The sequence below is a fragment of the Anser anser genome, assembly GCF_964211835.1.
Source record: "Anser anser genome assembly, chromosome: 24".
Lineage (NCBI taxonomy): Eukaryota > Metazoa > Chordata > Aves > Anseriformes > Anatidae > Anser > Anser anser.
In genome coordinates this window covers 2,292,364-2,319,223 of record NC_139745.1, presented here as the reverse complement: position 1 = coordinate 2,319,223, position 26,860 = coordinate 2,292,364, and the positions used below count along the sequence as shown (strand labels likewise).

General features: G+C 45.3%; 1 protein-coding gene across 15 annotated transcripts in view; it reads right to left on the bottom strand.

Moving 5' to 3' along the window:
- PUM1 (pumilio RNA binding family member 1) overlaps positions 1–26,860 on the bottom strand; it is a 71,730-nt gene that overhangs the window by 4,802 nt on the left and 40,068 nt on the right. For 4 of the 15 annotated variants that reach the window (XM_083810421.1, XM_083810429.1, XM_083810427.1 and 1 more), the window contains 12 exons: positions 26,144–26,260; positions 20,787–20,938; positions 17,482–17,620; positions 15,755–15,898; positions 14,509–14,805; positions 12,473–12,709; positions 7,094–7,361; positions 6,485–6,614; positions 5,592–5,726; positions 4,017–4,154; positions 2,191–2,316; positions 1,243–1,364 (listed from right to left, as the gene is read on the bottom strand). In XM_083810421.1, the coding sequence (XP_083666547.1) occupies positions 1,243–1,364; positions 2,191–2,316; positions 4,017–4,154; positions 5,592–5,726; positions 6,485–6,614; positions 7,094–7,361; positions 12,473–12,709; positions 14,509–14,805; positions 15,755–15,898; positions 17,482–17,620; positions 20,787–20,938; positions 26,144–26,260 (2,005 nt within the window). The remainder of the gene's footprint in view (positions 1–1,242; positions 1,365–2,190; positions 2,317–4,016; positions 4,155–5,591; positions 5,727–6,484; positions 6,615–7,093; positions 7,362–12,472; positions 12,710–14,508; positions 14,806–15,754; positions 15,899–17,481; positions 17,621–20,786; positions 20,939–26,143; positions 26,261–26,860) is intronic. The other 11 variants (XM_083810431.1, XM_083810434.1, XM_083810432.1 and 8 more) reach the window with 7 other exon arrangements.

The window sequence follows — 26,860 nt, the reverse complement described above, 5'->3', positions numbered from 1 at the left end:
AAACAAACAGTCCGAGGACCTCAGGATCTGAGTGGGAATTTGGGTAGAGGACCAATTCAGGTTTTATTTCACCCAAATTTATTTGTCTGTCTCTACAGTGATGCTGTAGTGGAGATCAATGTCTGTTCTCACAGCACGCCCATCAGAAAAGCAGATGCGCTGCTCTTTGTTTGGCTTTCTCAGTAGTGGAGCTCGGCAGGAACAGAGGTCCAAGGTTATAACAACAGGGAAATATGATTCAGGAATGAAAGAACTTAGCAAAGAACTTCCCAAATTCCTGAATATATTAGACGACTAGTCTCTGCTCTCCGGAGAGCAGAGTTAAATAGGATATATGAAAGAGAAAAGAGTTTTGCAAGCCTTATCTGCTGCACCCCCTGAATCATAAAATCACCAAGTGATTTGCCGCAACTAGCGCTCAGCTCGGGGGACCCCATACACTAATTAACACTCCATCTGGAAAGAAGGTTAGAAAAAAGAGCAAGTCAGGGAGAAAGAGGCTGAAATGGCAGCATTCAGACCGCACTCTTCTAATTCTTGTTGATGTTATACTTCCCTTGTGTCCGTAAGTATTAAAGCACTATGTTACCCAATGCAAAGATTGTATTACGCCTTTGAAGACATCAATCTTCATGTTCAAATGGATAGAAACACACACAAAAGGAATTCACAAATGTGGGAAGCATTACTTAGTTTTTACATCCATTAAGGTACCTGAATTTTGCTTCTACCCAAGACTAGCTCTGTAGCACCTGGTCTAACACCCTCAGACTGCTTCAGCTTCCCTACGAGGATATCCTCAGGCACGTATCTCAGAAAGGACCACAAGGCGTTGCGTAAGAAAAGCAGGATGAAAAAGAACTCTTGCTACATTGATTCCCTAAGCTCCCTTGTGGCTTGACACAACCTCCCAGAGGTACTGAAACGCTCTTAAAATGTTATCATCCAAGGGATAGTGACCACTTAAAAAAACAAAACACACACCACACAAACTGATGGTCAAGTTCAGGAGCCTGAGTTGAACTACTCTTTCACCTCTTCATCCTCCTTCGTTACAAGTAAAACTTACCTTGCAGGTCGCTCATCCCAGTTTTTAAGCAGTTATAAATAGCATTCTGCTGTTAAACAAAAAGTTATTTATCAACTCCTTTCACCTACCTACACCCCGCCTCTAACTTTTGCAACTCTAGCACACGTCCATACTCCCACGGGGCATGGAGACTTTAAGAAACAAATTCATACCTAGCAAATTTATGTTGACTCAACACGAGCACGTTGCCTCTAATTTCTGCTACAATCTTGCTCTTATCCTCAGGCCGACCATGTTCTAGTACATGCTGGATAACATAGTTCCCATACTGATCCTGTTTGAGAGACAGCAGAAGCGTGTGACAAAATCCAGACAGGAACCATTAATACCAAGCTAGTTCCCAATGTGCGTTTATTAAGTCTTACAAACTTGGACTAAACACTAATTAAAACATCTACTGTTTAAATCATACAAATACTTTATACTTCTACCGAAACATGCACCCTAGATTTTCACCAGGAGGCAAAATACTACATCTTTGTCCTGATTATAAAGCTCAAAACAGTTTCCTTCAACATGAAATGCCAATACTCTGCTCATTTCAATTTTTCTTTGTTCTAGCTACAAGATACTGTTCTTATCTACGTTCATATTCTAAAAGTGTCTATATTCAGACCACGAGATACGTATTTTTTCACTCCAATACCAGAGGCAGGCCTTGGATGCCTCACCTCCATGCCCAACCTCTTCCCACTATCCACACGCTATGTATGAGCATACAGGACAGGTTTGTTTGATGTCAGATCCACCATGCCCCAATGCATGAACCCTAAAATAAAAAAAGGGTTCTCAGAAGGACTGCAGAGAAGAGGAAAGGCAGGCAGGAAGGGATGTGCGTAAAAACACATTTCAAGAACCCCTTCTGAACAGGATCCAACTCCAACTTTGATACCTGCTGGATATTTGCACGTAGCCAGAACAATTAGTGACAATGAGTTTCTTGCCTGCCACGTTCCCTTCCATCCCTCCTCGGGAACGGAACTCCTATGTTCACACAGCCCCAGCAACACCACAGCTGCAGTCCCAAATGTGCTGCTGGCTTTCCTAATACAAAGCCAGCAACCACAAACCTCGCAGCCCCCACATCCCCTCAGACTGACCTGCACAAGCTGCTCGGTGTGTTGGTGCAGTTCCTCCAAGATGGGAAGAGTCTGCTCAGGAAGACAGTGCTCTAGGATCCTCTGAATCACACGACAGCCATATGGATGTGTAGACAACGCAAAAACCTGCGTTCAAAGGGACAGGCAAGCACAGGCAGCAACACATCTGTTAGTCTTTGTGGGTCCTGAAAACCTTTCTGAATGAAATGAACGCGCGGTGGTTTTTCCTGGGCACGGTAGGGAACGCCAGCTCCAGAGCTCTGCATGCAGCACCGCAGCTCCAGGTAACGTAAACCGAAGCTGGATACGTCTCGCTGCCCCAGGACTGCCTGGGTGACCCCAGGCACATCACGTCCCTACCCGAGCTTCAGCTTCTCCATCGTGAAACAGGAACACAAGCAGTAAAGTGTCTTGATTAATATAAAGAACACTTGGACAGCCAAGCGTTATTGGAAGCGGTGTTAAAACAGTTTCAGAGGAATAAATCCAGCACACGGTTTGCCGGTTACCTAATTACAGCTACGTAATGAAAATGTGGTATGAAACGGAAAGGTTAAAAATGCTCAGACACGGATTTTCCTCAAGTACCCAAATTTGTTTAAAAGCCTTAACTGTGCTTAGCAGAAGCGACAACAAGGAATCTTCTTGCTCATTTCTAGAGGATTATCAAATCTGTCGGTAAGAACACCTTATTCATTTTATTATTGCTGTGCAATTTTCTTTCTAAAGCACGAAGTCCTATCTGCTTGCTTAAAATAAATTAAAAAAAAACATAGCAAATCCAAGCACTGAACTCAAATAGACAGTCTACAAATTTTTTAATAACCATTTTGAATAAACCGTGCAGGAAAACAGGACTTTTAAGAGTAATTAACCACCAAAAAATATTCTTGAGGTGATAAGTTTAATCTTGCACATGAAAGTTCAGATGAAACTGGGACAGCCAGCCAAAGAAATTGCAGTGCCATAAGCCAAGTTCCCAGACGTATTTCTGCCTTGCCTAACTCCCTCCTCGAAGGTCCAGAACTAAAGGTTAGCCAGCAGATCTGCTGAGCAAGTTTCCAGCCAGAGCCCTGCTTGTTTTGACACAGCCAAGCAAGTCCACGCTACCACAGCTGTTCCAGGAGCAGCTAAACTAATAAAGCCTGGTTCCTGCTACAATAACCCCAGGCTATCCTCACATCCCTGTGGCAAAACCCTCAGTACTTCAAAGTCCCCCACCAAAGCCAATTAAGCTGAAGCTGGAAACACCCAGAACAGCACTTTTGTAATGGAAGGTAAGCCAACTACAACCAGAATAAAGGCAGCTACACATTAATACCCAGAACATCAATTCACGAGGGAAAACCAAGAAGGAAAAAAAAGAAAAAAAATGGAATAAAACAAGTAACTGCCCTTTGCTGGATGAAAACTCTTGTTTTGCCCCTGGTCTGTGACCATTGGGAAACAGCAGCCTGATAATCCACCCTCACAGAGAATATCTTAATGAAAGTTTACTACACAAACCGCAAAATACTCTGCTCACCACCTTTACTATGAAGATGGATTAGTAACAGACTTGTTTTTCCCCCATCAAAAATATTAGATGTAACAGGAGAACAGATTTTTGCAAGGCTGCTTTGCTGTGATACACCTGCATGAAAATGACAAGCAGACGCGTGACCGAAGAGTTCCTAGGCTCACTCACATTGCTGCATAACCCTTTCACCCAACGCTTGCTAAAATTTTAATTCCCAAAGATTTGAATGAGTTACGGTCACTATTGTGGTATTCAAAGCAACATAAGAACACAACGGATGAGACTTAGATCTTGGTTAAGAGCTTACCTGCCCCTTAAATGCATCGATGATGAACTGCAGGGACTGAGGCTGCACGCACTCGATACACTTCTGCACCACGTGGTTACCGTTCTGGTCTTTCACACACTTCAGGACATGGCCGTCCAACTCCCGTACCATCTCATTCTATTAGGAGGAGAGAAAGACAAACAGAAAGCACCACCAGGACTCACGGCTGATAAACGCAAAGCTTTCACTGCTACACGTGGTAAAAGAACACGAAAGGCATGAAGGATGCACCGATGTATTTGGGTTATCTCAGTGAAGCTTTCCAGTGGCTGAGAGCTGAGATGAAGCCTGCTGTGCTACAGAAACCATCTAGAAAAATACTATTACAAGAAGATGAAACGCTTATTTCATTCACTTCAAGAGGACACCCTTGTGCAAATATTAAATTTAAGATTTTTTCCCCCCAATACACAACTTTTCTTTGCATCCCTCGTTCCCTCGTCTGCTCCCCTCCTCATAAAAAAAGAAATCTGAGATGTCCAAGCTTCACAAACTTCCCAGATATCAGCTTCGCACCACTCAAATGGAGTCAGCACTGGGATAAAAACTTGCTGGGATTTTACAAATGCAGGCTAATATTACACGGTAATTAAGGAAATGGAGCAGCGAAGTTGTAGATATGACTAATGTAACAAACACACAGGCTGAAAGCTTCACCACTGGAACAGGGTGGATGGCACTTCAGTAATTTAACAACACTACGAAACTGGACAACTGACTTTTTCTACTGCTACAAAAACGGGCGTTTTAGGAACATGGAACACTCGCAAGACAGCTTTCTAGAAGAAGACATTAGCAAATCCTTGGACCAGCAGTGCCGCAGTTTGTGCCGCCACACCTTCACTGTTACCCAAAGCCACACATACTGCTAAGGCAATAGGTGAGCTCGGGCTCGACCTGAAGGCAACACGCGTTTCTAAATCCTGTTTCAGCTTTTTAACTTAATAACCCACATTAAGTTTCTTCTACTGTGATTCCTAACGCCTTTATTAGCTAGCTTGCGTAGCATATTTTTCATCTTAATTCACTGCTAATGAAATCCTAGAGGAACAGCTTTATTAATGAGCTTTCACTAGAATTTAGGCTATTCTCCACCTTTCCCTACGCCAGGCCTGGCTCAGCAGGAACCAGGGGCTCCTCATTCTCCTCACTCTGCGGGAAAGCAGGATATTGACCCACATATCAAAGCAGCAATATCTCAGTGAATAATAATAAAGGTAGAACTCTGGCACTGCTTACTTCAAGGGATTTAAAATATCTCCTTATTCACTATTATTCACAATTTCCCCCTCAGCCAGCCTACGTAACCTGACTGGAGGGAATTAGCAGAGAACCGACACCATTAAGTGTTCAGTGGGACAACGAGATGACGACGAGACCCAAGAACAACATCACACACTTACCAAGCACAAGAAACACAACAAACATACCATAAACCAAACCAAAAGAACACCAGCCACAAACAAAAACAAGAGTAACAGAAGTTTGCAGTCCAGGTCACCAAACAGCAAGGAACGTTAAACATCAAGAAGAAAAGTTAAAATTGAAACTTACAATTACCTGCTGGTCTGGGGGAATAAACTCAAGGGCCTTCTGGATCACCCTACAGCCGTACATCTGCAAAGCCAGGGACAGAACATGCCCACGGATACGTTCTGCCAAGGCCAACTTCTGCTCCAGGCTGCCAAACTGGAAAGATTAAAACCGATCACTACAGACACAAAACCCTCACGTGGCCAAGCAGCGCAGCAGCCCTCCCGTCCCGTCATGCCAAAGTGGTAAACAAGAAACACTCTGCCTACTGAAAAACACACCAGCCACAGCTCAACGGATCTCGAGAGGCACAGAGAGATGTCTGTTCTGTCTCTGACATGTCTGACACGTTTGAAACAAATTCCAGACTCAAAGGCGCTACAACCACCAGGGTGAGGTGCCAGTTTGCTAATGCGGCAACCCCTGAGATTGGTGCTTGCTAGGAAGTTACTGGATTCAAAATAAGTAAATAACCAGGGCTTAGCGTAGAAGGAACAGACCAGTTTCAAGACAGAGATGGATGTCTGCCCACCTTCCTTGTACAGAAATACACATTTTCTTTCAGTGAATGCTGTTTGTTGTGTTTCTAAACACATGAGTACTGACAGCTCAGCACAGCGTCCTTGGAAAGGGGAAAACAAAGTCTTCTTGGCTCTAAATCTCCTGGATACACTGTTATTTATCCCTATACCTTTTGCACCTCTCAAAGCAAGGATTTACTCGTCAGAAGAATTTCTGAGTCCCCCATTTCAGTCACCCCAACAGGAATGATGCAGCAGCATGTGGGGATGAGGTGACATCAGTGCTGACAGACAGCCATCCTCTTAGCCAAACGGCAAGGCTTCTAAGAGCTCATCCCGTGCCTCAGGGCAGCAGGAAGAACAGTTGTTGCGAAGAAGGGAGTGAAGACTTACTTCAAAGAACTTCTGGATAACATAATTTCCAAATACATCGACCATCAACTGATAAGCTGCCTGGAGGATCTCGTTGAACACAAGCTGGCGTTCTGCTGGGGTGGCACGCTCCAGTTTCAGCTGAATAAACCTGAAAAATAAGGTTGGTATGATGCCACTGGCACACGTGCCCTCAAAGCACTGGTTAAGACAACTCCGTTCATAAGGCTCACACACTGAGCTCTTACAGAGCAGAGATCTTTAAATCACAGGGATCTGAAATCTTGGGTGGTGGCAGTCATGAGACCTATGTCTACGTGTCATCTGTATCCCAACATCTTAAGCAAAGCAAATCATAACAGGGTAACACAGCAAGGTCTTACAACCAGGCAAATTTTGAAGCAAGCAAGCCTATCTTTGGAGAGGGGAGTCATGCTACCAGGACTTGTCCCCAGCCTATAAAAAGGAAGGTCTGAGTGTTACACTACTTGGCTGTGTCTCTTCACACCCCCTTTCCCTCTTTACACCTCCTTTTCCTTTGCTTCAGGACGTGACACAAACTGCCAGCTACGCCAAATCAAAGAGCAGCTGTCCCAAAAGCTCCCCACGGCGCAACGTTTTCAATCCCACCTGGATCCATGCTGATCCTGGGAGAACTCCATGATGTGCCCAGCAATCTCCCTCAGCTGTAAGTTGGGGTACCGGTTATTGCGAAAGTCTTCGAGCAGCCTGCTTCGGCCGGAGGGCATAACGTCAGACATCCCATAGCGCAAGCGAGACGAGGGGAACAGCGTACTGCTGGGACTGAAGAGGCTGGAGGCACTGCTTGCGCTGCGGTACTTGGCTTCAGCTCCAGGAGCAGCAGAGATGTAGCGGCCACTGCCGTTCGTGAGCCCTCCTGCGAGTCACAAAAACAAGGAGAGAGATGAAGAGATGAAATAAAGCGGCCAAGGAAGTAGTTCACAAGAAGCACACGCAACCTTCGCGTCCCGTTTTACCTCCAATTACTCCTCTTCCACCGAGATGGGTTGAGCTAAATATTTCAGCACGGAACAGGCTGTAACAATCGCTGTTCCTCGCTCTGTGTTCAAAGTGCCTAAAACTGACAAGTGTCAATCCCACTGCTTGGATCTTTTTGCTAACTTGAAGTTTCTAATTGCTTTATCCCTCACCCTCCCTCGCGCAACCTACCCTTCACTGCTGTGCGAAGGCCTGAGTCGAACAGAAGCGCACCGGTGGTGGGGACAGAATTCAGATGAAATCAGACAACAAAAAGGCAGCAAGAACAAAAATTTTAGAGATTAAAGAAAATCACTATTCAGTACAAGTAAAAACAAAAATTAAAAGCAATAAAGACCACAAAAAAAAAATCCTGTGCTTTCACATTGCCCTAAAGATTTTCATCCATACTGAGAGCACTTTGTTACCCAGTGATACGGATGGGGAATATTCATACAGCCAGCAGACTGTGAGTGCTGATAGGAACCAGCTAAACCTTCACATGCTGTTTCCCTGCCCATGATTTCTAAGCCTGCAGCAGCAGTACGGCACAGGACTCTTCCCTTTCTCGCAGGGCTCGGGATCCCTCTGCTGGCCAAAGGCCGCAAGCTACTTGGGCGAGCGGGATTTTTCCCAAGAGGAACCGAGTTCTCCCCAGAAAAATATTCTTCCGGCTTGGGGACCTGCCACCTGACAGACCAACAAGAGGCAGCAAGGGCAAGTCACTTGAAAAAGTCCACAGGGAATCTTTGCCAAGGAAGAGAAGGAAGACTTCCACGGCAAAGGGCTGTAGGTCTGTCCACAAGAACAGACCTCCTCCTGGCAGCCACGCGAATGGCAGGGTCAAAAAAGGATTTAAAAGTTTTAAAAAGGAGTGAACTGCACTCCTCTGCCAACAATGCCTCGAGGAAGCTTGCACGCAGGAAGCGCTAGGTGAGAACTAAGTATCTGATAAGGGGCTAATTAAGTTCCCCTGTCTCTGAGCTGGGCAAGCATGTTCTGACGTCTCCCAAGCTGGTGCCAAACCTCGGCTTTCTCAAGGAGAAAGCGACCGGAGAACTTCCTCTTCCCCTCCTCCTTGGGCTGCCTTGCCAACGGCGTGGCCATCGGTTCCTCCACCTGCCCTCCTCTTTGAGCCAGGGCTCTGAAGTGACGCAAATTCCTTGCTGCCGGGAGGCCCAGGATACCCAAGGTAACGGGGAATCAGCAGCAAGCTGAGCCGTGGGGTACTGGCGTTCTGCACCGCACCCAAAGCCCTCGGAGTTAGCATTTGTTTTTCAGAAGCCTGGAGCAGGTGAGAGTCACGGCGCTGACACACTACAAGGAAAAGCTGCACCCTGACCAGCTCCTGCAAACGGCTGTAAGAGGAAAGGGTTCAGCACCCCGTTACCATCTACGCCGCGTGTCTGAATTCAGAGGGAAAGCCTCACCGGCACAGGCAAAACCTTCGCGGTCAGAGGTTTGCCAAGTAAGGACCTCAGATCGTTTTGGAGATCCCAATTCAGGCACTGAAGTTCTGTCTCCTCCTGATGGAGATGCTGACCGAAGGTCTCTCCGTAAGGGTCAGTGCCATACTGGGAATTAGAGACTGGGGGGCGGGCAGGGTTCCTAACAAAGCAAGTGCTTCTGAAACCCATCTGTCACCACCCAAGGGCAGAAATCCCAGAGAAGCTCAGGCTCCTCTATGCCAACGTGTGACTGGGAGTGCGAGGAGATGGGCAACGGAGGCTCCTGTGATTTTACCAGCTACTACAGAGAAACAGCTCCTGTTTGAGAGCAGCACGCACAGTCTGGAAGCAGCGCTGCTGAGGGTTGTGGGGTCCCTAAGCTAGAACAGAGGGACAAAATCCCAAAGAACAGAGGCGCCCCCTGCAAGATGTTGGCACTGACAGTTTCTCCTGTGTCCTCAGCCACAGCAAACCTCCAAAGCAGGTCTGCAAGCTGCCTGCAGCCATCCTCCCGGGCACGCTAACACCAGGCCGCCCATGCTGAGCACCGCCCCGCGCCTCCGACAGCAAGCCAGGACACGGGGCTGTGCAGTGACAGCTGTGGCACGGTCAATCTCTGAAGAGACTGACAGGGGAAGACCGGATTGTCTTCAAAGTGTCTGGGATACACACGGAGAAATCTTTATCTGGGGAGCGCAACGTGCACAGACTTTATCCCAGGACTCCACTGCAGAGGAGATGCTCAGAGTCCCGCTGCGGCCCTAACAACTGCTTCCTACTTTCAAACGCTAAGTCATCTTCCCAGTGCTTGCTGGGACACTTAAGACAGACATTAAATTAAAAGAACTACTGATTTCAGGGAAAAAATGGCAACAGAAGGATGAGTCAAAAAAATAAAACACACAGGGGAAGAAACACAAAAGCTGCTTTGCTTCCTAAGCAGCCCAGGAAAGACAAAGCACTTCCTAAGCAAGCTTCCACTGGACTTTTGCAGGGCCCTCGAACTGCTCAGAAACATGGGAGTCGCCTGCGTGCACAGGGGCAGAGCGGTGGAAAACAGGAAGACGAAGAGACAGCTCTAAGAGAGCCGGCAGAGAAGAGGGCCGGGCCGCCCTGCAGCTCAGCACCAGGCAGGTCCCACTGGGAAGCGCAGGAGCCAGCAGCCCCTGGGGCACCCCCGGTGTCCCCTGGTCACTGCCCCTGGTCATCAGCGACAGAACTGCTGCTGGGACTGACTACGTGAACTGATGGGAGCTGTAACTTGGCAAAAAATAAATGTTAAAATTCAATTTTTTTAAATAACGTATGTGGTATTTCTGAATTTTGATCAGTACCAGGAAAGAAGAGGGGCCCTGCTGCCCTCCGAGCCCCGAAGCGCGTACTTACCGACAGCTGTTTTATCTTAGCTGCACGTGGTGCACACACCTCTGAGCTTAAAGCGTGCATTTAGCTCAGCCTCCCTCCTCCAGCAGTTCTTCTCACAAGAACTGGCTGCACGGCTATTTCGGGTACTTGCAATTGCCCGGCCATTTCACAAGGTCACTTTACAACACCAGAAAACACCTAACGCGACACACGCACACCGTTTTTCAGAGCTAAGAGCCTTCGGAAAGCCAGAGGAGCAGGAGCCGAATCGTTACTACTTCCACACAGCACACAAGCCCAACGAACGATCGACTTTCACATCCATGAGACATCACAAAGGCAAATCCACGGCCTACGTGGCATTTAATTGTACATCTGCTGATGGTGAGCGGGATTTAACGCCAACTCATCTCACCGTGTAACCCTGAAATCAAAGGGCTCCCCCACGTCGCCTCCCCCCCCGACACAGCAATAGGACTGTTCCAAACCTGGCTGCCCTCATTTCCCTTCCTGCAAACACCACGTCTGCGTGTTCCCATCTGTCCTTTCATTTTTAGATATTCAGAAACTCTCCTCAGCCTCCATCACCAACGACTTTTGGTATCTCTCCAAGACAAAAGGAGCCTGCCTCGAGCTTCTTGTAAGGAAGAAGTAGTGCCTGTGCTGTTTTTATAGCATTAAAACTTACTTTAAAACCAAAGGAAACGGTGATCACATTCACCGCTATAACATGTCTTACACTACGGGTGAAAGATAACCTTAATAAAATGAACTTTCACAGATTTTCAGGTAAAAACCATACAGAGCTATGAGCTTTCTCTGGCAATAGCTCCCAAGCATGAAGTCAGCCAGAGAGGACCCATGGTGACAAAGGGGCATTTTGTCAAACCGGGAAGACCCACGCTCGCTGCTCTGGGGCACAGGCCATTTCTGTAATTGGGAGCTCTCCTTTCTTCCCAGTGTTTGTTCGTGGAACAGATTAACCTTTCTCTGATCCAGTTTTCAAGATTCATTCTTTTGTTTGCCTGCAGGGGCAACAGACTTTTCCTAGTGCCAGAATCTGAATCTGGTTAGTCTTCAGCCTTAATTTATTGTAGCTATTTAACTGTCAGCTTAAGGACTGTACAGCTGCATAAATAAAGCTAAAAGCCCTTCAAATTCTATTAAAGCTCTGAACAAGAAGAGATGGTAAATCTAAAACTGATCTCAAAAATCGTATTTATTACTATTTCATGCAAACTTTTAGCCAGCATCAACACTGAACACATACGCTTGTGGTAAACAAATATATCTGATGAGTAACGGCATGAGTATGCATCTAGAAAGCGTTCTGATAACCCAACTCCAGACTGATGCTTGACAAACAAAAAGTAATTTTTTAAACAAATGCTAAATTATTCGGTGCAAAGGCAAAGAATAACCCATCTTTTTTGTTTATGAGGCCCTGGAATGAACACTTCAGGAAGCTCAGATGAGCACTGCTTTATTATTTAATATATCCTTTATTTATTCTGAAAGACTTACTTGATTGTGTATAGGAGGTTCTGGACCTACTGAAATTTCAAACGGAAGATGTCACTTGCATAAAGTAGTGTACTTTACCAAAATCAAGAAAGCCTCTGCCATGCACTAAGGTGCTTTTGATACGGGCACACTGATGGGAATTTCTCAAAAGCAAACTCACAAAATCCTCAGCTAAAACTGGAATATCGCTCCTGATAATGTTACCTATTTTGGTTAAAAGAAACTGTATCCTAAGCTCGTTAATTACTGAATGCTTAACGGATAATTTAAAACATGTGACAAGTTTAAGGATCAGCCCTACGTATCTATTCAACCCAAGGATAACAAGCAACTGGAGCTGGTACCGAGATATATGCAAAAAAAAAAGTTTTTAAAGCACTTGTAAGTGTTATCCTGAATTTAGAGACGAGGAAACAGGCGGGCAATGCGTGTACCTTCCTGTCCGACAGCTCAGCTACTCAGAGGCTCCGACACCTAACGCAGGTACTACAGCTCCTGCTTCAGCGTTTCACCTGCTTCTGCAACATCAGGGAACCTCTCGCAGGACTAAGCGCAGCGACCAGACCACAAGCATCTCACCCCCCCAGCAGCGGGGGTGTTGCTGTCTCTGCCCGACAGGGGAGCAGACCAGCAGCAACGTGCCGTGCTGGGACAGCGGCCCTGGGGCTCTTACCCAGGTTTAGACTTGAAGAAGATCCATGTGAGGATAAGGAAGGTGGTGGAGTCTGAGAGTGGCCAGGTCCTTGGCTGGGCAGAGGCATACCCACAGGTCCAGGAGACGAGGAAAACCCAAGGCCATTATAAAAACTGTGTCCTATGGGTGTCAAACTGCTGGATGTCCTCTTGTACAGGTCACTGCTCCCCGTGAGGGAGTCTCGGCGGGAGCCGCTGCCAGTGTTGGAGTTAGCAACTGGAAGGAGGACAAGAGCAGAAGTGAGTGAAGACAACAAGGTGCCCGAGACAACCGGAGAGCTGGAGAGGCGTGCAAAACAGGCAAAAATAGACCGGCACCTACTAACAACGCCACTGCACCAGGCTGTTGTTCTCCTACAGGTGGGGTATGTGCCCATACGAAATGCATTTATTAAAGTCATGTTTGCTAATGATCAAGCAGAAAATCGATTTAAATAACTAGCTTGAATCCTGTCTGTCTTGTATAGTTTAAGAGTTTTCATACTGAGAGAACACTGCCAGAAAACCAGCCCCGAAAACCTAAAAGCCAAAAGATCAAGGAGACACAACCTACCTAAAGGAAGCGACAGAACGAGAAACAACAGCGAGCGTTTTGGCTTTGGTCACAACCACTTGCATTTTGCTTCTGAACCCTCAGAAGAAAGGTTTGTGTACTTCAAAGGGCTTCTTCCCTACACATATCACTTAGTGCAACATCAGGTACTACATCTCCCTGCAAGCAGGGCCTCATACTTATCCTTTGGCCGTTAGAGCTCAAACAAATCCAACAAGAGATTTTGTCTATTTATGTTTAAGATCATGTACGGTTTCTTGTATGTTTACTTGGAATCCTCATTCTCACCTTTCACTTTATTAAAAAAGAGCTGAAGAGTCATTTCTTTTCTACTCATTTGCATCAAGCTTTATTGAGATGGTAATCAGAATTCAAGCTAAACACAAAACTAACATTTTTGAAGAGTTTACTTGCTAGCCAAATAAAAACCTCTTTAAAAACACTGTCTACTTGAGGAAAAAAGTCATTTTTGCATTAAAATCTGGTTTAATAAATACTGGAATTGATAACAATTTTAACGAATTAATCTTTTTTTTTTTTTCATGACTGTAAATAATTTCTAGAAGCAACAGCCTCGCACTTTATTGATGGATTGAGGGAAAACCAGTTTGTGCATCTTGGCTTTGGGCAAACTAGCCACTGAATTAATCAGCTGAATAAACTGGAATGGAAGAAGTGAATACTGTGTTTACTCGATCCAAGATGGTTCACATTTTCAGGCTGGGATTAAGAAAAATATATAGAATAAATTTATTTAAAACTGTGACTTGATGCAGTGACACTGTCTCTTTTCTGATGGACCAGGTTCAAAAGACATGTTTTAACTTGCCCTTCAGAGGGATGAAAGCAGGAAAGTTCAGGACATAATTACTACCTCTAAGCCTAAGCAGCAATTAAAACAATTGTTCTACTTGAAGGAAGAAAAAAAAAAAAAGGAAAAAACCCAACCCATAGACATCTTTCTGGGTTGGTTTTATTCTGAAAAATCTTTGTCTCCAGCTGGCTAACAAACAAATCAGAACAAATCTGAACAAAGAAATGATGTGTATAATATTTCTTGCAACCACAAAAAGTGTCTGGCTTTTGGGTGTATGATAGAAATAACGACCAGAATAAAGCATAGAAACCACCTCAAATAAAAAAACGTCTTTAGATTACAAAAAGCAAGTTACTTAGCCATTACTCTGAGGTAAGAGCTAGCACACAGTTACCCCTCCAGAGCCCATTCCTGTCAGTCCAGTATCTCCACCGAGCGCATGCCAGTAAAGGCAAGGCAACCCAAGGCTGTTTAACAACTTCATCTGTAGCTACAAGGGGATGTCTGATAACGCACCAAACGCATACAGCAAAGGAACGAACTTGCCACATTACCTCTACCATATTAGCCACTAGAAGTTTCAGCAGACTGGACTGCCCATTTTTAAAGCCAAAGCAGTTCCCTGTGAAGAAGCTGCAGCTCCTACCTGCTGTTCCAAAGCCTCCCAGCGCCGACCCCAGCGTGGCACCGAGAGAGCTGCTGCTCCCAAACCCCAGGGAGGTGTTGGCAGGCTGGGCAGAGCCCTGAGAAAAGAGGGAGCTGCTCTGGGAATTGCTGCTGAGAGAGTTGTTGCCATAAAACGAGCTGGAGGCCAGGTTGTTGGTAGGCTGCTGCTGAGGCTGGGGCTGAGGCTGCTGCGTTCCCAGAGGGCGAAATGGTCCGTTTGTTGTTCCTGCCAGGCCACCAGCTGCACCATTGGCCGAAGCTGCAGCTGCTGCAACTGCTGGAGAGAAAGTAACAGCAAGCAGAGTTTGAAAAATATGTTTCTGGATCCATGTTGGAAGTTAAACCTCAGCAGGATCCTTTTATTTCCCATAGATTTTTTTCTTCCCCCTCAGCAAGAAAACCTCCCTTTCACATCAAAAATCTGTAAACATCTCTGTACTTCACACCTATGCTCCACAAGTCCTGCACAGAGACACCAACAACAACAATGCAAAGTTGTTATTACTGCTGTTGGTATTATTGCAGCTACGTAGATCAAAAAAAGTTCCCTTTCTCCTAAAAACTGAGATTCAAATCAATTCAGCCACACACACAGTAATATCTAATCAAGAAACAAGTTTTGAAATAATCAGAATTGTCCTTTGGTGCATGAAACCCAATCCTGCAGTGTTAAGGACATCAAAACCAAATACTTTTGTTTTCCAGCCAGTTCTAAAGAAAAAGCAAAATAAGAGCTACAAGGAAACAATTAAAAAGCCCGTTTCATAATCTGTTACCAGCACTGGCAAGGACTGCTTACACACACGGATTCCTGCTGAAAAATTCCTTTTAAAGCCTTGAACTCCCAAAAGAACCCTAATAAAATCCAACACAACTCATGGCAAAGACCAGGCACATAACATTTTATGCAAGTAAGGTGATCATCTGGGAGTTCCACACGGGTTAAAGCCTTTCATTATGTGGGAAACTGGATGCCAGCAGACCAATTTAAGTAACTGTCATGAAACCCTGCAAAATAACACAGTTTAAGCTATGCTACCTCTCAGGGGGATTTCTTAAGGCTCAGCCCACAGTGAGTCCAGAGGAAGTTCTCAGCAACAATCCCTGCGTTGGATCTCAGTGAGGGCAAGTGAATCATCATCGCCAGCACAGGGCGGGGGGGTTCGCTCCCGCTCCCCGCAGGTCGAGGCAGGAGCAGATTTTCACCTGGCCGGAGTGGGACTCACCTGCTTGCGCTGCAGAGGAGCTGATGATGACCGGCGCGGGGGCCACGAGACGCACGGGGGCCCCCAGGCCATTCCTGGCTCCTGCGTTCACCACGAGAGCACCCGTTTGGTCGTAGTAGGCGGCAGGAGCCAGCACCGGGTAACCTGGGGGAAGGCACAGCACAGAGCTCAGCAACAAGCGGCACAGCACGCAGCTACCATCTAACAATGACTGTTCAGAAGCATTTTTATAGGAAGATCACAACAGAGAAAGAACAACAGTTTTGATTCTTGTTAAGCACAATTGTTTAATTAACAGTCATATCCTGTATTACTCCACAACTTTCATACCTCCTTTTCTACCTTAGTAAGTCTTTCAGTTAGGGAAGATTTTTTCCCCTGAAACTACTACACTAACATTACCCTCTGTGTAAATTCGGTTATCCAGAGAAAAAAAGTGTCTTAAAATATTCCAGCACTATTTCTTTCCCCTAACAAGTACAGCCTGTGCTGGCACTTGTCACATATGTGAGCACACCGCACTTCCAACACTCCCGCTGTATGCTGGAGTGGCTCTGGGTGCACACGTGCAAACAAGACACCAAACTTACCTAAGGTGCGTTTTTTGAAGGTACATATTTATCATAACGCATCCTTCAATATTTATGAATACTCTTAAATATGCTGGTAACACACACAGCAGCAGACTTTCTATAGAGTACAACTATTAATTTAGGTACCCAGCTACAGAATCTTAGTTTTTTTAAAAAAACACATTCGTGAAAAAACGACATTCTCCTAAGTGAGGTCACAAAGCAGAAATTGTTCTGTGAATGCTTGTTCTGAAACTACAGCCCCCAGCACCCCAGTAATGCAGATTTAAGAAAATTCACAGATTACTTGAAAGCACATATGCTACTACTGGCTTTGTAACTTAACATGGCAACATTCTTCCTAAACCATAAAAAAAAACACATGAAGCAACTATGTGACGCTTCTGGAGGGGAGATCTGATGCCAAAATCATCCTGTTTGATTGCATTTGACCAACAGGACATACTTGCACATTATTCAAATACTTACGTGTGCCCTTGGTCATTATAACCACATTCTGTGTAACCGATGTCTTAGCATTTGTACAGCCTCATGGATCAGAGCTAAGGCTTATATGCCAGCTTCTCTCACTTCTCTCTTGCAGAACAATAAATTATAACAATCCCCTGCCTTTGTCTCTTTCTCTTTTCTTTTTTTAAGCCACTCGTATTTGTCTGGAAGAAATTACGAAGGGGAAGTCCTTATTCTGTTAAAGTCGAACACCCGACAGGGCTGGAGAGACAAGGCTAATGAACAGCACTAAGGTGTCTCGGCGGTCTTAAAATAAAGATCACATAAGCTAGGATGAGCCCCAGAAAAACCTGAACACAACTTTCAACAGGAGCCATCAGTTCTTTTGGGTAGGCAAGCAGCTAATGCGCCAGTACAGCAATTGAGTTGGTAACATTCGTTTCATCTGTGGCACAGGGACCTGAACCCTGCTTTAACTTAACCGCGGCACAGGTAGTTCTGCTCGCATCTAACAGCCTCTCCAAAACGCCTCGGACACCCACAGATTAAAGCCTACGAATGCTGTAATAAAAACAAAACACTGCTGAGCGCCAGGCAAACATGACACCATGCAGAGACTCAAAATGTAATTTTCTCGGATCTCGCTGGGCACCGGAGAAGTCACAGCCCCCTCGGGCTCCCTACCTGGCATCCCTGCTGCCAGCCCTTGGCCAAAGGCAAGGGCAGAGTTGACAGCTGCAGCAGCCACCAGCGGATCAGTCTGCTGTCCCTGCTGGTTCTGATTTGGGGTCAAAGGACGCTGACTGGCTCCTCCACGGAGAACCTGGAGAAAACAGAGGAAAATCAGTCTGTTTAGTTCGAGCCCCAGGAGTAAGCCACGATAACCAGCCACTTGCAGAACACCAGCAGCAACCTACTTAAAGTCCTTGCACGCAGCAGCAGCTATGTCACAACTAGTAAACGCTTCCCTTTACTTGGAAAAAACCTGCCTTCTCCATCAAAACGTTTTAACATTATCACCATGGGTAACTGCATAGGTCCCGATTTAAGTAACACACCCTTTTTCAGGCTTCCTGAGCATAAGCTGGAAAAGCTTCATCTTCTGACCTTTTTCATTTCTTGACATACCTCCAGTACTCATCCTCTGTCAGAAGCGTCTGCGAGCCTCTGCCCCGTTACAGATAACATTCGGTCTCTGCCAGAAAAGCTCCGCTGAAAGCCCACTTGAGCAGAAACCTTAAAAGCCTGACTTCGGAGCTGTGGGCTGGTGACATGAGGTGACATGGGTTTTTCCAGCCACCATAGAGAACGGTGACCCAGTGACACGACACTTACTCACTGGAAATAATGACCAGAGATCACACACCGTCTTTGTGTATGTAGCTCTTGTGGTTGAAGCACATGTTGCTCTCAGAAGGGAAGATGGCAAACTGACCTTTCCTGTAATTACCTGCGACAGGCTTTGTTTGCAAAAGCCTTTTACTCAGTGGTGATGCAAGAGTCTGCAGCCACTTGCGAGGTCAGCTTATTAAAAAAAGCTGTCCTTTGGTACTCAGCACGTCTTGTTGCAGAAATTAACATCATGCGTGTTACCCGATAAAGTTATTAAAAGGAAAAATTACTCTGCACAGAGGCTGGGAGAGGATACTGAAGCTGATAGATTTGGAGACATCCCAGAGTCAGCTATCGCTGTCAAAGCCTGGACGTGAACTCTTAACCTGGGAGAATTCCTAGGCTGGAAACGAGCTGCAGCTCTCGGTAAGCAGGCACAGCGCACGGGCACCCTGCAGAACGCGTGTGATGGAGGACATGCTGCAAAAGTGAAACGCTGGCGTTTTTATAAATACACCCCCCTGTGCACGACGTCGTAAGCATCACAAATCGACTGTCCATAATCATCATTTTAGGTTTCTAAAACACGTGCCTCAGCACTTCTTTGAAGAATCCCATCCAAAAATACCCACTTATCTTCTTACAGAGGGAAGGCCTGCATTAAAAACAACACAGACAATCCCCACTCACGCCTGCTCTGTGGCTATAAAGTAATGAAAAATATCATAAAGGCTACTGATGATTGGTATGTATTGTTTTAATAGCTTAAGCCTTTGCAGAAGCTCTCTTAGCACATACCTATTTAAAGGGGAAAGGCCCCCAGTCTGAATGCCAAAGCATAGATGTGCCACACTCTTAACTCCATTTACCTGGCTGCATGGATGTGTGCAGAAGGGCTGCTCAATGCGCTCCTGTCAGTGACCTGCCAGGTGGGGAGGTTTGATGATTAACTTTGTCAGGAGCAAAGTGTTCTCCTTCTGGTCACCGGTCCAGAATCATTGGTGTGAAAACATCACTGCTTTTATTATCTGAAAAGGCCTTATAATGCTACACAACTGCTTTCTTGCTTTAGATTTTTTTTCTTTTGAAGCAGAAGCTAATAAATGCAGTTACCAATTGCTATCTTCTCCAAGGGCTGAAATCTCCAAAGTACAAGCGCCAGAAACGAAGGCTCTGCGTTACTACGCAGCAGTCTCCTCGCTTTTCGGTCGGATAATGAATCCATTTTGTTTCCAAGCAGGAACTACCGTGGGACAGCAGCTGATAACACTGTGTAAAGCCAGCTCCAGGAGGCCCAGTGCTTTAACCAAACACCAGCCAGCTGGGCAGCAGAGGCAGCCAAGTAACAGGAGCCCTGTCCAGCTCCTGACACCTGCCCTGCAGACCCTCCTTTGGCGTGAAAGGGGAGAAGTGGAATATATCCGAGTGCGTCTGATGGGAGCACAGCCCAACGCAGTGACAGTACAGTGCCTCTAATCCTTTAGCACTTGGGTTGACTACAAAGCTTTAGTAACAATAATTACACTTTTACCATTGATTTAGTGTGAAGGTTTGGGGTTTTTTAGTGCCAATATAAACAGCAACTAGACTTTTTTTTTGGGGGGGTGGTCCTTTGGGGTCCCAGAGAATTGGACGCGATGATTCTTGCGGGTCCCTTCCAACTGAGATATTCCATGATTCCATAGTTCTATAATTTACACTCCCATACAGTTCTCTTTAATAAAAGAGTAATTCAGTTTTTCATATTTATATATACAATTGTTCTGTATTCTCATAGCAGTCTCTCATTTTCCACCTTTTCCTCCAGCAGTTGCTAAATTCATGTGTCCTCTGCAGAGTTACAACTATGATTAAATACCAGACATTTAAAATGCTTATTTTACTTAACTGAAATTAAGATTTACTTGGTAAAAATTAGGATTTACCTAGGTTGATTTTTCCAGTTCAGAACAAAAATGGACAAGTAATTACAAAAACGTGTTCTTTTACTCTTCTGTTGGAAAATATACAAGCTGTGTAAGCCAATATTCTGCTACTGCCAAGAGATTAAGACAAAACAGTTGGATGGTGCAAACCCCACCAACCACACCATTTATAAAGCATGTAAGCAGGAGTGTCCCCTCATCAGCTCCCAGCGTGAGCCCTTCGTTGCCTGTTTTTGTGAAATGTAAATGCCATTTAAACAACACACACCTACCTCAATACTCAACTCTATCATACTTATAGGGTAACAACAGATCACACACAAAAAATCCTTAATTTTGTCCTTTTAGGTGTTAAATTCTTCTATTTTTGTGTGACTAAAGCATAACAGCTGTAGGCTTAGCCTTATAAAAATAGCAAGTTCAGTGTTTTCTTTTCACACAACTTTTGTTTCCAAGTCCTCGCACAGATACCAAACTAATTCATTTTGCTGTTATTTTGACCCTTTTAAATCTAGTCTTGAAGGAAGAAGCATCATCCTGAAGATGAGAGCACACCACCTACTGACAGCTAGTATTTGACGTGCATTTTCATCCTCTCCAGGGCCTTCAACATGAAAATCGACTGTACAGTGATGACTTCTGCTCGCACACCAACAACATATGTTTACACCAAGGTGTCTGCCAATAAATGGCTGTGAATGTCTTGATGTGCAAAAGCATCCGACCACTTACCTGTTGCTGGCCCTGCTGGGTCTGCTGAGTGGTCTGCTGATTTGCTGAATTAGTTGCAGCGGCAGCTGCAGCAGCTTGCTGCTGGAAGAGACTGGCAGGATAAACTCCCCAGGGCGTAACTCCATAGTACTGGTGAGGGACAACCGCGGGGCCTAAAACGCCAAGGGAATCAGTGAGCTTCTGTAGTGTCACAACCGCCACACAGCAAACGGTCACCAGAAATACCTGCACATCATGCTTGGTTTAACAAATCCTATTTCAAGGTGATCTGCTTTAAACCCTTCGCAAATACGAAGGCATTCTGCCATTTGTATAATTCATTTTAAGAGAGCTTACAAGTCAGACCTGAAATTTCATCTTTGCTCACTTTTACCTTATCGGATGAAGTCCAATTCTGCTGCCAGTGATCCTGCTGAAATTCCACGTTTTTATTGTTGAACCCTAATTATATAGTGAAGCACCAAAACTTTTTTTTAACCTCTAACAAGAAAGAGAAGGAAACTTGTTTAAGCACAACAGAGACGTGCAAGTCTCTCCTGATCTCAACTGACACTCACGGCTCAATAACATCGATCATTAGATCTCCAAGAAATAAATTTTTAAAAAAATCCCTCTTCATAGCCAGATAGCATCAATTCACAGGTGTCTAAAATGTCATTCTTCTAGCCACCAAGTCCTACCTTGCACTCACAAATAGCCATAAAAGAGCCCAGAAGATCCTATATCTTTCCACATTGCACCCTCCTTGAACTGCTGGCTATATTTAGGTGACTTTAAAAAAATAATAATAATAATCTTGGAAAACAGAAAAAACGTAAAACACAATGAATCGTCAAAAGTTATCAAGCCTCAGGACATTGTACCCTTAATTTTGTGATAATAAAACAGCAGAGCATATCCTTAAACAATTCTGGCTGGTGAAGAACTGCGTAACATGGCAGAAGAAACGAGTCCTTGGCGCTGAGCAGCGGGGTCCCTCCCACCAAATAACACCTATGCGAATCGAATAATATTTTTAATATGCCTGTTCTGTATCTTTTGGAAAGGTCAGCAGAAAAGTAGAAGTATTTCCTTAGCTTTTCAAGAGCAACACCTATCCCATGAGCTGTGCAGCTTCTCTCCCCACCGTAAAAGCAACTTACAGCAGGGGAGCCTTTTAAAATAGTGCCACATGTTCAAACACTGTCGAATAAACAAGTACTTAGTGAATTTGAACCACACTTGTTCTTAGATTAAGTAAAAAACTCTATTTTAAGAGAGTTAGCAATAGAGTTCTAAGTCATTTCAGTACGACTGTTAGTTGTGTCTTACAAGTCGCTACGACACCATGAAGGAGAACAGATTTAACCCCACCAGCCCTGCCCTTCTTGACCTGAGCAGCTCTAGACATGTAGTTAATCGATGGATTATAACCTGCTTGTATTCAGATAACATAGATCAGATGCCAAACGCTAGGGTTTCAAGGGAAAACAGTTCTAAGTGCTCCAGTACATGCAGGGAACTGGTTTGCCTTTGTCCTTGGGCTAGTGGGAAGTTGCTGTGACACATTTTACCTAAGCAAAATTTGGGCAGCTCTCTGGGTTATTTTAATCTCGGTTTTAATTACCAAGCGAGCATAGTCTAGATTATTTTTTTTTTCCTCCTAGTTAGAGATTGCTCATCAGATCTGCAAAAGCCTTGGGTGTTTAAAAGGAGAGGAGACAAAGCCTTTGAAGTCTGCAGGTAGCTCGGCTTAAAAGAGCTCCAGGTATTCCTGCAAGTCTGGCTCAGCCGAGTACTCGGTGAGGCTCTCATTACCGAACAACGTTCTCAGTGAGGGCAAGTGTGTCGTCATCGCCAGACCTACAAAAACACGGAGTGTTTCTTTACTCCAGGAGATGTTACACCTGCTTTTACACTTATTAACGATACACATACACGCAGGAGAAAATAAAAGCCATCCAGTGCCTTTGCAATCAAACATTCCCACTACTGCGTCTCACTTACTGGCCACAGGTACCCACAAGTATTCCTTCCAGGAAACACCCGGAAAACCATATCTAAGTGTGTTCGGGGCAGTTTTTCCCCTTTCACTCTCAGCCTCCCCGCTCCAGTTGCCTTAAGCAGAAGCTGTGCCTGCTCTCTGCAGAACTGCACCGGACGTGCCAGGCTCCCTGCCCCGGGTAAGGACCCAGCGAGCACCCGGCTACAGAGCCTCGGGTGCCCCACGTCTGAAAATGCGAGGCTGCAAACAGCAACTTCATCAGATATTTACAGCTGGTGGGCTGATGGCTTCAGAATTAACAGTAGGGCAACCACGGACATCCAAGGAGCGGTGTCTTTTTAGGGAGGGAGGGAGGAACAGCTCAGCTCTAAGGCTCTGGTGCAGCCCCATGCAAACCCTCTGGGGCCAGCACTGATCCGGACCAGGAGAGGCACCCTTGCACGACCCCGTGCCCGAGGCAGCTGGGGAAGAGCCAGCTGCACGTGCTCCCCAAAGCCCGGTCCCAGGCGGTATGTGCATGCAACCATACCCGTCACCAGCTCCAGGCTGGCTCTGCAAGGGACACAGCTCAGCACCAAGTGAACGAGGCTTCCAAGAAACCCAAGCTTGAGAAGCCCGGCCCAGACGCATCCGAACAGACTCTACCTTCGGTCTAGGAGCACTGTTTTTCCTGCGTGCAGGTTATTCCAGCATCCACTTTTCTACAAAGAACAGAAACACTTTTCTACCTGTAACGTATCACCTCAGAAGGAATCAACATTTCCCAACTCAGAGGGAAAATCTAAAGGCAAAATTTCTTTTTTGTTGTTGACATCTCTCTCGAGTGACAGAAGGCAATTTCACAACACTTCCTAAAGTCAGCAGCATCTTCCCCAAAGTTTAAACTCATGAGCTATTCTCCTAGGTCTAGGAAGCCCTTCCCTCTATTCAAATTTGCTCTTCTTTTAAGCGCTGCTATTGTTGAGAAGAAAAGAGTGTTATCACAGGGCTGACAGCCTTACAATCATGAAAAAGCTGCCATAATGATCGAATCTTAATTGGCAGAATCATCTCTGCCATAAAACACACTAAAGTTTCCCCTCCACTCTTAAGAGAAACTGTGAACAATAGGCTGCCGACAACTCCAAACTCATTTCTTCCATCTCATTAACTTCTCCAAGTCTTCCCGATTTAATGCTCCCATACAAATCAGGACGGCCGTCTGCCGACAGACTTGTAACTCTGAACAGCTAACTAGTTCCACCCGCCTGCAGCGCATCACTCATTCTTATTAGAGAAAAGGCTTTCCAAACTGCTCTGAGTCTAGACAGAAAAGGTGCCTTCACTAAAACAAACACCACCCAGAAGCAAAGCTTTTTGCGTTGCCATTTTTAGCCGAGTCCCAGGCCCTACAAGGCCGACCAAGGAACTCGCATCTCTCGGTGCTGTAATGCTGTGAGCACATCGCAGTGCGTGACACACTTTCGCTTTGTTTTTGAGAGCCATAAAGTTTAAGAATTATTCAAGTCGAGGCTCTCCTGCCAGTTTTTTGGGAAGCTTTAGATATCCCTGGGGGGGATTTCCTAGTTCAGATTTATAAGGCCTCTGTCAGAGACTCAGGCATTTGCAGCTTCAACGCTGCTGAGAAAAGGGTGGGAGCCGAGAACACGCTTGCCATTTCCTAGAAATCCAGCAGCAGTTACACGTGGTCTTTCTATGAAATCAAGACACTGACCTCCTGCTCCGCTGAACTTCAGGGTACTGCTTAAGAACACACACCAGCTTTAGGCACATTAAGGTGACACAAAAAGGCCACCCAGAATCCTCTTTTTATAATACTTACTTACAAAGTGCTCCACAGCACTCTTCTGACTGTAACCGGCCCTGATATCGTTCCAGCACGCTGCTCCCCACCAAGACCTGCCTACAGCTACCACAACGAGTTCAGGTCATTCATTCATCGTTACGCTTTCTTCGTCACATGATGATTTGTTGACTCCCGGACTGTTGGAAATATCCTTGTACTCTAGCTCTTGGCTTTCCTCCATTTAATCACAGCATCATCTGTTTGCCCACAACATGTTGTTACCTACACTTATCTTTCACTGTTATTATCCAATCAGCATACAAAATTCACAACAGCCAAAGAAGTCCAAAGCTCACATCTTTGCATTACAAACTCGATTCTTCACATACTTCCCTGTGATCTATTAAAAATGCCATACAAGCGAGTAGCACTTGCTAAAATCCCATTTCAGAGCTTGACCTGATACTGGCCCCAAAGCTTAGGCGCTCAGCAGCGCTTACCTAACAGCTGCTAAAGCTGTAGGGAGTCACAGCCCAAACCTACAATGCTGTTTGACAGGGCGCTATGCTCGTGTTCACCCAAGGTTTCACGGTTCCCTTTTGGCACAAGCTATCTCACAGCAGAAGAGATTTGCAACAAGCATGCAAGCTACATGTATCTAAGTGGAACGCCGCAACGGTGTGCAGCCTTCACTAAAAAATAACCACTGCTCCGAACTAAGCAGCTTCTATTTAAAACCAAGAAGGCTTCCACTCCAGGTGGCACAAGGGAAGCGAGGCATGATTATAAAAATACTCTTCTGAAAGAACATTCTTCTTTTGTCCTCACCGCTAAGGCCAGAACTTTGTGGCATATGCAGGAGAAGTTCAACGTGCAATGTGTTCTTCACACCGTCTGATAAGCTGTTTTACCGAGCTGTCATCTCGAGATACAACAATTTTGGCTATGACAGTTGGAAAGAATTTGGAAACTGATACTTGAGCGTTTGGGAGAAAGATCCTGCACAAAGACTAGAACCACCATCTTTGCCTGCCATCTGGAAGGCTACATATTCATCGCGTAAGCCTCACAGCAGACACGGGATGTTTTCACCTACAGAATCTAAAAAGCATACATTTTTAAGAGGCAGCTAACAAAGGGAAAAGATATCATTTGCAGGATACACTGCGGTAAATCAAGCTAAGCAGCAACAAGATACAATATTCCTGGCAGGAAAACACATCCTCCATCTTTATAGCATTTAGAAGTGTATTTACAAAGGTATCTTTCACTACTGTCAGTTACCAAAGCATCCCAAACATGTAACAACATTTATCTCCGCAAGTGCTTCACTTCAGATTTGCTCTGCTTGTTTATCCTCAGCAGAAAGGGAGCCCACAGCAAGTGCTATACAAAAATTATCACCTTTAATCTACAGAAAATAGGGTTTCCAAGACAAATTCCGCTTCAACTCCACAATGATATACAATTATCTCTCTGCGGAAATTACAGTGTACTAATAATTTATTGCCACAATCAGCAGAGTCTCGAGAACAGTTTTGGTACAGAACACGGCAAGGAATGCACAGACAACTGGAAGCACCTCACCTAACGTTGCAGCTGCTGCGAGTCCGGCTGCGTACGGATCCGTGCCTGGAGGAGCGGCGCTGATGATGTATGGATTGGGGACAAAGGCAGCAGGAGCTAAACCTGCTGAAAACATACCTGTCAGTAAAAACAGACTTGACTAGAACTGAAGCCCTACCAAAACACCTCTGGCTATCTGGCTGACAAAACTGTCTGACTGAACGGCGTGGAAGAAAGGCTCATGTTGCTTCAGTATTTTCAAGCTTTTTATAGGTTGTTCTCTACGGGCAGCGAGTAGCCACTGTGTTTCCTAGAGTCTTATTACAGCAAGCTACAGAGAATACAGTTTATATTGAAAAAAACAACCTAATTCCAACAATGCAGTGCACCATAAGGAGGCTAAATTGGCAAAACAGTCTACGTATAGTACCCATACCTGCTCAGGTACCTCTGCAGAGCAGAAAAACCCTCACTGTTTAAGTGATTATTAACACCAGCTAGATATTAACGCTATCTAATTGCTTATTCTGAGTAGCAAGTTAATCAAGAACCAGTTTAGCCTACTTTCTGAGCTCCAGGCCAACTACACAATACCAGCACTCAATGGATTACTTTGGAAGGAGCTCAGCATGTATGGACAGCATCATGGCAGTGACAGTGCCTGCAGGCATTGCCCTCCTCTGCAAGGAAACAGTTAATCGTTAGAGAAATTACTGGTGGGCAGGAGAGGAGCGTAGT